Source organism: Erythrolamprus reginae, chromosome Z, assembly GCF_031021105.1.
Source record: "Erythrolamprus reginae isolate rEryReg1 chromosome Z, rEryReg1.hap1, whole genome shotgun sequence".
Classification (NCBI taxonomy): domain Eukaryota; kingdom Metazoa; phylum Chordata; class Lepidosauria; order Squamata; family Dipsadidae; genus Erythrolamprus; species Erythrolamprus reginae.
The window spans coordinates 133,573,529-133,588,074 of record NC_091963.1 but is presented as its reverse complement, the minus strand read 5'-3'; the positions used below and the strand labels follow the sequence as shown (position 1 = coordinate 133,588,074).

At 40.4% G+C, this 14,546-nt stretch overlaps 1 protein-coding gene across 1 annotated transcript; it reads right to left on the bottom strand.

Moving 5' to 3' along the window:
- Positions 1 to 3,745: 3,745 nt before the first annotated feature.
- On the bottom strand, positions 3,746 to 8,312 carry COX6B2 (cytochrome c oxidase subunit 6B2). The gene is made up of 4 exons (XM_070728867.1): positions 8,270 to 8,312; positions 6,142 to 6,264; positions 5,382 to 5,482; positions 3,746 to 3,935 (listed from the first exon to the last, which is right to left on the bottom strand). The coding sequence occupies exons 2-4, from the start codon at positions 6,260 to 6,262 to the stop codon at positions 3,882 to 3,884; spliced, it is 276 nt and encodes a 91-aa protein (XP_070584968.1). The 5' UTR covers positions 6,263 to 6,264; positions 8,270 to 8,312; the 3' UTR covers positions 3,746 to 3,881.
- Between the last annotated feature and the right edge of the window lie 6,234 nt (positions 8,313 to 14,546).

Genomic DNA, 14,546 nt, shown 5'->3' with positions numbered 1-14,546 from the left:
TTTTAGCTGGCACATACAAAATCTTCTAAATGTGCCGGCCACTTTCGAGTTCGCCCGGAACTGCACGAAGAGGGTGGATCAACCACCTCAGGATCCACTTTTATTGGTGGTGATCGAGGGGGCAACTCCTCAGTCCCAACAGCTTGGCCATCAAATCCATCAGGGGTAGATAGATAAAAACCATCCATATCATCATCAGATAAATCCACGTTTGGACAAATGCCAGGATAATTATCTTCTACTCTAGTCTGGGGGACTCTTTGATGCAATTGGTCCATGTGGCGATGCCATTCACGACCCTCCTCAAGAATTACCATATAAGATCAAGGCCCCTTCAAGCTAGAGATTTTTCCTGGCAACCAAGTCTTTTTCTCTGAGTAACAGTGGGCAAACATTAGGTCACCCACTTGAAACACCCAAATAGGTTTTTCTGGAAGCACTGGAGATGAGACATACAATGGGTATAGGCGATCAAGCGTTGTTCGTAATTTACGCCCCATTAGTAACTCAGTTTTATGAGTTACTGTGCTGAGTGTCGTATGTTTAGCTAACAACAGTTCTGATACTCTTTGTTTCCATGTGCCCTGGTAAGCCTGCTTAATGATTCCTTGGTCAAACAGACCATTCGTTCTGCCATACCAAGGCCCATACATGCCCCGGTAATAGCCTTAATACATTACAGTGTCCATCCAGACAATGATTTTAATCAACCACTTTGTTCGGGTTGCCTGGGGACCCATGCCAGAGTGGCTTGGTGTATGTATGAGTGCAGATATTTTCCTGAGGACAATGCACATCAAATAATTTCACTAATAGCTCAAGAGTTTGGTGACACAAGCATTCTATTATCAGCAAGTATGGCAGTGGCTACATTTCATCATGCACAAACATGGGAGGTCTATGAGATAGTTCTTAAATGTTGATATAAATCTTACAAAGTGATTCTTAGTTTTATTACATGTTTAGGATGTAGATCTGTCATATATTATTTTATATAAGCTCTGTTCAAAAAAACAGGAAGATTTGTATTAATCACTTATACCACAAAGGAACTATTTTCTCATAGACTCAGAAACATGGAAAAAAATCCTAGTTAGGCCATGTAAATAAATGAGTGTCCTCAGTCTAAACTACAGATTTCCCACCTAAGCATTAAGCACGATAATGCGCTCAAGCTTGCAGTGTTCACTTTCATACTTATTTTATGCAAATGTACTTTATTGTAACTGGTCACATTAGCACACATTTTGATAGCCTCATACCTTGATTGGTTGAGCCCAAATCTTTAAAAAAATATATTTGAAATGTAATATATTTAAAATATATTTATGTTATGTATTAAAGGAAACATAAATATAGCATTATTGCTACTGTTATTAATAGTCAAAGATTTTATGGGTGAAATAGCTCACTGTGGATTTCTGTGCTTGAGGGTTGTTGTTTTTTGTCTGTGTCAGTCATAAAAACTTTGAACATTGATTTGATTACCATCTTGGAAAACTATAGTTGAAAACTAAAAATGAATTAGAATTACATAAAAACAGAATAAGATCCTATTAAATTCAGTCAAAAGCCCATCCAAGTTATATACACTGTATCCCTTAAAAGCCAACTGGATATTCTGCAAGGTCCATCACAGAGAACAAGATGAAGAAATTGCGTGGTGTATGCTCCATCCCTTGAGAAAGGAAACAAATTTAGCAGAGGGTAGTAAGACAGAGGAAGTAATTAGGCACACCACTGGGTGATTTTAAAAAGCTGTAGTGCAATTGAGATTGAAGCAGTGTCGAATCCCTTAAGAGCGTCATAGAATTTGGGGAAAAGACTGATTCTTGTTCTGCTGCAGGATATGAACTGTTATGGAGGAATAGATTTTCATCAGTACACACATGCGGGGAAAAGGGAACCACATTCTTCTCCCAGTCTATTCCCATTAACTTAATGGAAATAACTGACTAACTTTGAAAACATCAAAGAACAGGATATCTGCTAGCCTGTTTTAAAAAAACACATTATCCTAATACAGTAGTCCTTAACCTACAACACAATAAAATCTAAAATTTCTGTTGCTAAATGAAACATTTGTTAAGTGAATTTTGCCATAGCTGTTATGTGAATTACTGCAGTTATTAAGTTAGTAACACTATTGTTAAGTGAATCTCCTTTCCCCATTGACTTATTTGTAAGAAAGTTACAAAAGGTGATCATGTGACATCGGGACACTGTAACTGTCATAAATATGAATCAGTTGCCAAGCATCCAAATTTTGATCACGTGATCATGGGGATGCAGTAAGAGATATAGGAGAGAAAAAGTCATGTCAATTTTGTAGCGCCATTGTAACTTTGAACAGTCATTAAATGAACTGTTGCAGGTTACGGACTATCTCTAACTCTTACAGCAAGCAGACAGGAAGGCTAATGTTGTTGTTGTTGTTGTTTCTATATTGCACAAGAGGGAATAGCAAGGCTGTTGGGGAAACAAGCCATCTAGCCTCAGGACACCTTGGGGGCTTCAGCAGGGGCTTGTAATGAGGACTTCCTCAATCAACTCAATGTTCAATGGATCATTTCACCAATAGTTCCTCTTCTGAAAGCACGTGACACCAGGGCCAAGGTTCCATTAAATTGCCCCCACTCAGCAAAAGTAACCACAAGGTAAGGAAAAGCAATAGGCACAGCCAGTGCTTGCATAACCCAAAACAGAAAGTGTATGACTATTGGAGAAAGATCCTTGGCACAGAAATGACAGAGGGTGGGTGAATATGTCTGTTTGGGGCCATGGAATAGCAGCTTCAGCAATGCTGCCCGTCCATCCAATCTCGCATTTGCATCAAGAGATTTCCCACACCTGTTTCCTGAGTTATTATTCCAGGAGACTTGTTTTCCCTTTGCCACACTCCACTTCATAGGCAGAGGATGGGGTTGTCCTGGCAGGGCGTGTCAACACTTTCTCGACCCCAATTTCGATTTTGGGTGTGTGCTTGCTCAGTACGTGAGCATGCATTTCCCTTCCAACTATTTTCCTTAGCTAGTATGCCTGGGTGTGGGGAAAGGAGTAGTGTTTATGTCCTGGCTTCACACCTTTCCCGTTTGTTATATTTTGAGGTGTGGCTCCAATATCTGCATACAAAATCTTGTTTTAGAAGGCAAAAATTTTGACAGGGCAATCTTGGGTTTATGTCTGAAGCCTCAGGTTTTGTGATTCCTTATATGGTAAAATAAGCTGCATTTTTTTCTGGCTCTTTCTATTTGGGCATAAATCACCTGTTAAAACTGGGATCAAAACCAAGATATGAGAAGCAAATTAAATCCTTTCTTGTATCATTTTTCAAAGTAAAATCGCCAACTGATACTGAAGCAGCTATCCGTAACTACGTTTTCATATATATTGGACCACAGCTCCAGTTGCTCAAGATAATAGGAAGGTTGCTATGAGAGCCTAAAACATCTAAGCAGAAGGAAAATGGGTCTTGAATAAATTAGTGAGAAAATATACTAATACAGGTTTCCACAGAAAACTTACATGTGTGATTAATTTAAAATGTTGGAGAAGATTTTTCAGAGGTAGCGTGAATAAGTAGAATAAGATATAAACTAAAACATAAATAAATTTAAAGATAGCAGGGGAATTTCATATATATAAATCTGCGAGAGAAAAACATTTAAAATATCTAAACATTTCAAGTGTGAAAAAGTTGTTTATTGGGAATTACTGTTCTTTTTTATTTTTTTAAACAATATTTCTGCTTGAATTTTGTTCTGTTTTAATGGTTGAAGATTCACAGTTCTGATGAGGTAACTGTTGAATTGGAACTACAAAAATATACTTGCTGCTGTACATCCCAGGCTATTTTCATGAAGGTAGCAGAAGATAGATCTTTATATCTTGCCAGGAAAAGTTCCCAGTTTACGTTGCTCATCCCAATGATCAATCTGAAGAGCAAATAAGAATCTTAAGGAGGCTTAGACACAGACATGATATTGTGATTCTTGGAACAATAACAACAAAACTAGCAATATTCTTCTCTATGACATTGAAGATATCAAAATGGCATCTTTTTATTCTTCACGTTTTGCAGACGTGCTTGCTCTCAACTTTCAAGTTCAACTCTCAACTTAGCAGTACAAGCAGTCCCCGGACTTACAGCCATTATTTTAATGATTGTTCAAAATTACAACAGCATTGAAAAACATCTTATGTCCAGTGATTGAACTTATGACTATGGCTGCAGCCCCATGTTCCCATGATCAAAATTCAGGCAATTGAATTTTGCTTGACAACTGACATGTATTTATGACAGTTGCTATGTACTGGGGTCATCTGATCCCAGATGGTCATCTGATCACCATTTGCGACCTTCCCAGCTAGCTTCTGACAAGCAAAGACAATGGAGGAAGCGGGATGCAATTAACAATGGCATGATTCACTTAGTAACTGCAGTGATTCACCCAATCGTGGCAAAAAGGTTATGAAACTGAGTATAATTCTCTATCTTGGTTAGCAACAGACATTCTAATCCCAATTGTAATCAGATGTCCAGGCCTACCTGTATTTGTAGGCTAAATTATTCGGGGTTTACTGAATTGGGGAATGTCAATCAAAGCAATTTGCTATTATATGTCCATCAAAGATCATCTAACATCTTCTGCCTGGTGAGTCTTCAAAACAAAAGAGTGTTTGAAGAAATATTGTAACAGGGATCACAGCCTTGCATTATATATAGCAAATAGACTTGATTTACATTTACTGCCTTTTCACAGTACAATATGGAACCTTGATGAAATCCAGACTTCACTTGCTGATAAAAAAAAGCTGCTGACTGATGCGTTGCTATCCTATATATTTAAAAACTAGCTGGTGTTGTGTGATTCGGAGAAAAAAGGTAGGACTAGTCCTTTACAATCAGGGCTAAGGCAAGGCCACATAATAGGTTCTCCTGTTACACTACAATTAACTAATAAAGATAGGCCACTTAGTCTGAAGCGCTGGTGGTTACCTCTTTAAAAATATTTATTAGATTGAAGACCAGTTTACTGCTAGAAGTTTCATGAATATTACACATATGTTTAAGTAGTAACAAACCTATGATAAATAATCAAGATTTTTCAGAACAAGGCCATATTCATAGATATAGAAAAATGCCATGGGATAAAAACAGCTGTAACTTTTTTGAAAGGACTGAACAAATTATAAGACTGTCCAGAAAGTACACATTTTGCCCCAGGTTCTAACTTCTAACTGAAATAATCCATCACAGGAAGGAGGGAGAGAAGGAAGGAAGGAAGGAAGGAAGGAAGGAAGGAAGGAAGGAAGGAAGGAAGGAACTTATTCTGTAGGAAAAAACTTTTTTTTCTTTTATAACTGCTCTTTCTACTTACCCAACTGCTGGGACACAAGGATTTGTAAACCTTATGGTACCATTCACACTTCTCTATATCCTTGCCTTTGGTTTTCATAATATTCAGACAACGGTAATAATCTGCAAGGACAGAGAAGAAGCTGATATCTTCTGATAATTGTTCAACTCTTAAACTAGAAATGGAAATTCACATTATAATTTTTTTCTTCATTTCGATGCTTATTAGTTCTTAGTTTATGTCTCTCAGGCTAACTACAAGTTTCTTATGAGGATAAGGTGATATATGCAGGGATAAATGCAAGAAATAAATAATATCATCCATTGTGCTTATTCACAGTTTAATACATAGGAAAATTGTAACAGCTGCATTGCACAACATCAGGAACTGGGTTCTTTGCAAATGGAGTACTATAAATTGTTGAGTTCTAAAGAAATACATTCAGTCAAATATTCCATCTTGCATCTGAAACAAAGCACAATTTCTTCTTTGATTCCTTGGCTACTAACAGTTGTCAGAAGTAAGTTCCACTAAGTACAGTGATAAGATTATTCCAGTTAGTAATCTCTCTTTCTCTTTCTCTCTCTTTTTTTTTTTGCTAGGTACATAGAGCAAATTCCTGCAGCAGTTGTGTTTCATTGTCTGTATTTAAATATGCTACTGGAATGACAAACTGGATAGGCCAAGGAGACAATCAAGCTTACTTTTATATGCCTGCATGGCTCAGAAGCTGTTCCACAAAAATTATCCTTATGGCCACAGCGTGGTCTTTTTTACCTACCGATATAATTCTGATAGCAGTTACGAGTCTGGTTGGTGAATGGAAAACGAGGATCAAAAGGAGCTGTGAAAGAGACTTTCCCTTTCTTGGTGTCTAGTGTAGCAGCTGAAACACTCTGCATTTCTGAGAAAGTGAAAAGGAAAGAGCAGGAGAGTGAATGTGTATTGACAAAACATGGAGGAGTCAAAACTGATATGCTACTTGTCCTTTCTCAGAACAAATCAATTTCCCAAAGATAAATCAACTTCCCAAAGCAGTCCTCATTTCAGAGATTTGGGTAACTAATCTAATTATTCATTGCTACTGAGAAAAGTATTGTAACCATTTCAATGGTTCTTATTCCCTTTCTACACAGCTGAGGGTTTCTGGCTCAAAAATATCTTTTCACTGATTTCTCTTCTCTCAGAATCTGAAAGTTAACATCTAATTCTTATCCAAATAGTTACTTCAACCAAATTCAGTTTGGGATTTCAGCCTAGTAGTTTCCTTCTCTTCCAAATAGCTTCTTTCAAACCCTGGCTCTTGAAATTGCTCTTCATTTCTAACTCACAGTTTTCCTTTTTATTTCTAATTGGATATGGCTTTACTTCATCATTAATTCTCATCAAGTCCATAGTAGCCACACCCAACTACTGAAAGCCAACTTCTTTGAACTGCAACCCAGTCCTCACTTTTCACAGCCCTGCTGTTCCTAATATCTCTACTCAACTTACATCGTTGACAGTTGCAGAGCTGCCTAACCATTCATCTGGGAATACATTTTTTATTCTTTCCCCCCCTTTCCTTTCAGATTAATTTGGGCAAATTAAACATAAGAGCAAATGAAGAGGATGAAATCAGTTGGGAGATAAAGCACACGAAGGAACCCTTAACTACTGTCTGTCTAAATTTCCCTCCTCAAGGGAGGAATTATACAGCTTCCTGTATTGTCAAGAATTCATAATTAAAAATTTGATATGTAAACATATGTAAACAAGAAATTCCAGTGTGTTTTGGCCAGGGATGTTCTGCTGCTTTGTCAGAGATCATTTTAATTTTTCCCTGTAGAGCCTAAGTCAGATTGAGCTCTTGTCCTAGCCAATAATGGTTGATCACAGAAATAGCTAGATAGCATTGATCTCAGAGCTGATTATTACGTGAATAAGAGACCACCACAAAACTTTATAGCTCTAAATTAGATTGTGAACCTAATATGGTATCTGCCAGGATTGGCAAGATGGTGCTCCTCGACAAAATATCCATCAAATTATGTCCGAATATCCATCAACAGCTTACACTAACCCAGTAATTCTTTCAACATAGACCACCCTGACCTTAATGGACTGGACAAATATTTAGCCACATGCTAAATAAATACTGTGAGGACCCCCTTCCCCCTCCTAATATTGCAGAATATGAGAATGGCAAATCAGGCCCATTTTGTTGCCAAGATTGTGACTTGAAAATGGCTTTGCTTTTTTTCGGTACAGAACTGTGCACTCCCTCTACTGGAGATATCTCAATTATTCTGGATGGAATATTTTTCTCTACTTCCTAATCTACTTTTTTCCAACTCAAGTTAAAAATATCAGAAAAAACCTCCTCTCTCTCTTCCTAATACCCCTATTAATTTATCGTATCAGACTGCTGTGGTGACTTCTAGCTCCCTGGGAGAGAAAGGGTGAAGTGGCATTTATTTGGTCTGTCTCAGGAGCTGGAAACTGGTAGGCCTCATCTCAGTTGCAGCCTCAATCCAATTTGAAAAGCTGATCTTAACCATTACTTGGCAGCCTTGGTTCAAAAAGAATCATGTCAAATAGCAGGTTAGATGGAGCTCCTTCCATGAGTTCTCTCAGTCCTCTCCAATCTTGCCTATTCCTATTCCTGAAACATTATCTCCGACCAAAGGCAAGCCCTGATCAAAAATACAGAATGGTTACTTTGGAGGGAACAAAAATCCAAGGAAAACGGGCAGTTACTAAAGATGACACCTAAATAAATGCTACATAAATAAATCACTCTCGGTGCACTGAATGAATGCCCTGCCTCATCCAGACTTTTAAGGGGTGGGAAGTTGAGGAGGATTCCTTATGGGGCCAAACCTTAGATAAGACCCTTGGGATATCATGGTGAAAAATAAGCTAGCTACCTTTTCCCCAGAAAATGAATAATGGTTTATCCTCACTTCTTCCCACCCCTGTTAAATTAGCAATAACTGCCAGCCTGGCAGACTACAGTATTTATATTAAAAAAAACCAACCCAGACCAATCAGAATGTGTGGCTGCTGCTCTGCTGCCTAATGATTGGCCAGAGGCACAGAATATTCTGGAAGCAGCATGCAAGGCGGAGTGAGTGTAATTCCTAACTGAAGCAGGAGTCACAAAATGGCTCACTTTCACAAGATGGTGGAAACATGCTACTCTAGTACCACCGAGAACCCCCTTTTTTTTTTAAATAGGCAATTCCAGTTTGGGAAGTGTTGCATTCTAATTGGTTCTAGTGAATGTATGCAGATACTTCTCTGTTAATGACTGTCACTTTATCTATCTATCTATCTATCTATCTATCTATCTATCTATCTATCTATCTATCTATCTATCTATCTATCTATCTACCTACCTACCTACCTATCCATCTATCTATCTATCTATCTATCTATCTATCTATCATCTATCTATTTATTTATTGACGGACTCAGAGTGGCATACAACAATTGTCACGGTTTGAGTGATTAATGTCTGTTTCAACATTAACCCACCGCGGAGGTGATGGACTGAGAGCCCATTCATTTTTTTTTCAAAGCAATATTTCTTTTATTATAAAAGTACAAAAATAAACATGTCCCGGTGGACAAAATAACAAACACGTCTTCACATGATGGAGGTTAGAATAGGAATGGAGAATGAAACAACAGAGCATGAAGAAGAAGAAGGATATGAGGTAAGATGATGTGGCAGGATATTATATCATAATAGGATCTTAAAGAAACACACACAGTTAACTATTTAATTACTGAATGTCTCTGGGGCTGTCAATATTCAGCGTGACAACAATAAAAAACTGTTTGAAGTTATTATCTGGATTTTGGACCTCCCAAGAGCTACTTACAACCTGGTTCTGGAGTTCCAACAGCTGCGTGTGCATATAAACACACACACATACACACACAGTCCTATGATCACATTTACATCCACTTGTAGCCATCCTTCAGTTATATGACTCTGGGTTTTGGCATTTTTATTTATGGTTTTTGGCACACAAAAAAAGGCCATTGAAGAAAATGATTCATTTAATGACTGCAGCATTCACTTCATGACTTCTGAAAAAAAGTTATAAAGTTGGGCATGGTCATACTGTACCTGCTTAGTAACTCCCAGAGCTCTCAACTGTAATTTCAGGCTCATGATTATAAATCAAGGACTACTTACATATGGTACAGCATAGAGACTGTCAACCCCCAATTTGATTGATTTCAAAAAGTTAAGCCAGCCTGGGTAAGATCTGATTAGTGTTTCAATGGTAACCATCAGAAACACTGAGGACTAGAAAGTTGAAAAAACATATGGATGAAGACAGCAGTAAACCATTTTCAAACTGTGGCCAAAACAGTTTCATTGATGTGTCTATGTAATCACAACAAGCTTGACCTGGAGACTTTACTTTTTATATACGTGTAATTAAGTGTTACAACTAAAATATGGCCAAGCAAAGCCCAAGCAACAAAAATAATACAGATTAGAACTAATGCAGATTTAAAGTGGATGTGTACATTTTTTCTGATTCAATGTTTTTTTCCTAATAAAAGCATATTTTGGACCCATTACTTCCTAAAAAATAGTCAAATGTAAAATTGTAGGCTTTTTAATGTAGTAACTGCAGTGGTACCTCGTCTTACGAACGCCTCTTCATACAAACTTTTTGAGATATGAACCCATGTTTAAGATTTGTTTGCCTCTATTTTCACCTTACGAACCCGAGCCCGGGTGTGTGCGCTCTTTTACTGCGTGGGCGCTCCCTTACTGCTGCAGGGAATCCCCTTCCTTGTGACTGCCGTGCCGCAGGGATTCCCTGCCTCTGGACTGCCAGCCGAAGCACCTGGGATTTCCCATTTGCTTGCGTCAGCAACCTGGAGGTGGGGAATCCTGGCTGCAGCAAGGACCAGCGCGTCAGCCTCAGACAAGGCTCCCTGGCTCTCACTCCGTGCCTGGCACCCACTTCTTCCGGAGGAGTCCCTTCAAGGCGCCCAAAGCAGCGGGATTTAATTCCTCCTACCTTCCATCCCCATGGACCCTTCTCGATGCCTCCCTGCCAACCGCTGAGGAAGAAAAAGAGAGCAGAAGGACCCGCGTGAGGAACTAGAAGGACGCCCGTGGGGCTGGGTGGGGAGAGCCGGGCAGAGGAGGAGGAGAGCGCAAGGCAGGGTTTATCCCCAGCCTTGCTCCTGAAGGCCAGGCTGCGAAGCGAGCATCGGAGTCTCCGCAGTCTTTTGGGGAGTGCTCCATCATGGAGGTCTCCAAGTTTTGGGTACTGAAGGCTTCGGCGCACAAAAGCCAAGGCCAGGTGTTACCTTCTGGGGAGAGGGACTTGGGCCGAATGAGCATCCATTGGAGTTTTTGCCAGTCCAGGGCTACGGCGGGAAAAGTGCCACCGCCGTGCTCTGGCTTCCCAAGACTGCAGTCCAAAATCCCCTCTGCCTTGGTGGGGTTTTTGCTTGTTGCCACGAGATTCCCCCAGCGGCAAGCAAGTCTCGATGTCCTGACTTCTGAGGAGCTCGTTCCCCCGTCTTCCCAGTCCTGAAATCGCCTTGCAAGGAAAGGAGGCAACGGCGAAGATGGAAGGAGAAAGTCCCTTCTGGACAGGAGGGAGGGCTAGACGATGCCGCAGGCAGGCAAAGGGGGGTGCAGTGTTCCTGGTCCCTCTTTCCTCCAGCCGCTTGACTTCTTTTGGAAGTGGGGAGAATCAGGGAAATGCAGGCAGGCAGAGTGGGGATGCAGGATCCCTGGTGTCTCTTTTCTCCAGCCACCCAGCTTCTTTCGGAAACCAGGAGAATCGGGGAAACGCAGGCAGGTGGGGGTGGGTGGGTGCAGGGTCCCTGGTCCATATTTCCTCCAGCCGCCTGGCTTCTTTTGGAAGCCAGGCAATGGGGGGAAATGCAGGCAGGCAAAGGGGAGTACAATGTCCCTGGAAATGCAGGCAGGCAGAGGGGGGGTGCAGGCAAGCCAGGGGTCTCTCGTTGCCCCATCCTCTCCTTCCCAGGCTCTGAGAAAGAAAATAAACATAGCCTCACTCAAAAAGCCCAGATGCTCGGAGAGACAGAGAGAGAGAGGAAAGGAGGAATAAATGAAGGGTGGCATTTTTAACCGAATGAAAGAAAAGAAAAAAGTCGCTAAGAAGAAGAAGCGATCCCAGTGGCTGTGAAAACAAATCTGGAGGAAGCGCTTTTCCTGCTGGGACACAAGGCACCTTGGCATTCCGCCCTTGGGCATCGTCTAGCCCTCCCTCCTGTCCAGAAGGGACTTTTTCCTTCCATCTTCACCCGCAAGGACGTCGTTGCCTCCTTTCCTTGCAAGGCGATTTCAGGACTGGGAAGACGGGCGAACAAGCTCCTCTGGAGTCAGGACATCGAGCCTTGCTTGCTGCCAGGAGACTCCCCCGGATTCCCCTTTGCCTGCCGCCGCCCCTAAAAGCTTTCAAGGAGGGTGGAAGCCCCAGCTTCCTGCCCATGTCAATCCACCCTTGAGGCTCTCTCTGGGCTGCCTCCGCTGTCTTCCCCCCTGCCCTCTCCAACTGCTCCCAAGCAAGGATCAGAATGCCATTGGTAATAAGGCAAAAGGGGTGAGTTTTCGGAAGGGTTGCACGCATTATTCGTGTTTACATTGATTCCTATGGGAAACATTGTTTCTTATGAACTTTTATACTTACAAACCTGGTCACGGAACGAATTAAGTTCATAAGAAGAGGTACCACTGTATATGGATTTTTAGTAGTAGCTAAGTGATGTGATGGCATGTGATTTTTAAAACATGAAAGTGCAGGTAGTCCTAGTCCATTCATTCAGCAATTGTTCAAAGATTTAGCAGTACTGAAAAATATAAATATAGGACCAAATTGAAGTTTCAGTCATGACAGGGTTACCTGGAATTTTAGGCTTCATTATTACCTCTTTAATAAAAGTGATATTAGCATTTTAGTATAGCCGTCTAACCCTCTTTTTCTAGCTTGAGGAGACTATGTTTTTCCTCTAAAAACAGAGTTATTTTTACTTTGTTTATTTATTCAGTTACCAGTATTTATCCCTTTGATTGTTTGTTATGCAAGAAATAGCCTTTTCAGCAACTAAGTCCGGGGGGGTGGGATCTATGGCTGGCTGGGGAATTCCTGGAATTGAAGTCCACGTATCTTAAACTTGCCAAAGTTGGACACCTTTGAATTAAACAATATACAGCATATTCTGGAAGTCTTCAAACACATCTCCAAGTTTTACAAAAGATACAAACTGAACTGGCAAAGGTAGTGATGTCATGTGACTCATAAATTTTTCACTCGTGGACCGTCAATGTTTTCTATTGTTTAATTCTCACATCTAATCAATGTCTTTTATAATAAGTCTATAATAACAATATGACCTCTGCAGCCAGCTTCCAACAAGCAAAGTCAATGGGGAAAGCTGTTAAGTGCTGTTCACTTAACAACTGCATGATTTGTTTAATTGCAGAGATTTGCTTAACCACTGGGGCAAAAAGGATTGTAAAAGCTATTTTACAACTCACTTAAAAACTGTCTTGGTTAGAGATGGAAATTCTGGTTCCAATTTTGGTTGTAAGTTGAGGACTACCTGAACTCAGGTCCCTAGTTTGTGATTACGACATTGCAGAAAGCGATAATCATATGATTGCCATTTTTAACTTTCCGTGCTGGTTTCCCACAAGTAATATTTATTATTATTATTATTATTATTATTATTATTATTATTATTATTATTATTATTATTATTATTTATTATATTTGCATGCCACCCCTCTCCGTAGACTCGGGGCGGCTTGCAGCAATGATAAAAACAATATATAATGACAAATCTAATCGTTAGAATCTAAAATAACAATAATACATTTAAAAAGTCTAAAAAACAAGAAACCCCAATATATAAAAACATACATACAGTCATATCATACACAAAAAACTACATAGGCAGGGGGAGATGTTTCAGTTCCCCCACGCTTGACGACAGAGGTGGGTTTTAAGGAGTTTACGAAAGGCAAGGAGGGTGGGGGCAGTTCTAATCTCTGGAGGGAGGTGATTCCAGAGGGTCGGAACCGCCAAGGCTCTTCCTTCGGGTCCTGCCAAACGACATTGTTTAGTTGACTGGACCCGGAGAAGACCAACTCTGTGGGACCTAACCAATCGCTGGGATTCGTGCGGAAGGTGGCAGGAAGGTTGCAAGCTATTCTCGTAAGTCCCCTCAGTTTACCTCTGGTCAGGTAGCACTGCAGCATCCCCTTTTCCTGGCCTCTCCCAACTCACCTGTAGCGCACTGGTCACCCCAGATTACCCTTTCAGCGGTGGGTTGCAAACTGATAGTGATGGCAGCAGGAGGCTCTGCCCACCAACCCAGGATGCTTCTGAGCATGCACAAGTATCATGTGAGAATGAGCACAAATCAGTAGCAAAGGGTTTTAGAACCCACTACTTCACTCTTTCTTCTCCCCCCCCACCGCACTCATCGTTTTGGGTTTCCACTACTTCACACCTAACAACTTGCATCTTAAGGTTATAATAGCAACTGAGATTGCTGAGATTGTCATCACTAAGCAATGCATCGTGTGACATCACAGTTTAGGCCCTCATTGCTTAGCTATGACAATCCTGTTCCCAATTTCCAATGGAACCCAAGGGCTATTTATTATTAATTTCAAAATTCTGAAATTTTTTTGACAGTTGTCTTTCAAATAATCTAGCAATAGGGGGCTGAAAGCCACACAACACCATAGCAACTACTTCACTTTGCGGGTCAAATTCACTTTTCTCCTCTTGCGCCTGGCTCAATGGTATCTGTGAATCAATTTCTGGATTCTGCATATCACTTTTGAACCGAGTTCTAATTACTATTTTGAATTCTGAACACCAGCAGGGGAGAAAAAAATGCATAAAATGCTAAACTTTGAAAGCCATTTAGGCACTGAGTCCGATTTCCTACTTAGAGAGGAATCCAAATTAAAGCATTTCTAGTAGCCCATGCTCTGCTTGAACATATTCAGTGAAAAGGAGTTAATCACTTCTTGGGATAATTGGTTCTGCTGCTATACCTGTACTCAGAATGACATGGGGTTCTATGGGACTCTGCTGAATGAAGATATATTATGCCTCATGCATTCCTCTAATCTACTAACACGTGGCTTATTTTAAAATGTTTATTAAAATATTCTTT

Coding starts and splice junctions, on each gene's coding strand:
- COX6B2 (XM_070728867.1), bottom strand. CDS start 6,262: ATGCAGAGTGTTTCAGCTGCTACACTAGACACCAAGAAAGGGAAAGTC. Junction 5,483..6,141: donor CTGCTATCAGAATTATATCG/GTAGGTAAAAAA, acceptor CTGTCCTTGCAG/ATTATTACCGTTGTCTGAAT. Junction 3,936..5,381: donor CCTTGTGTCCCAGCAGTTGG/GTAAGTAGAAAG, acceptor TTTGCTCTTCAG/ATTGATCATTGGGATGAGCA.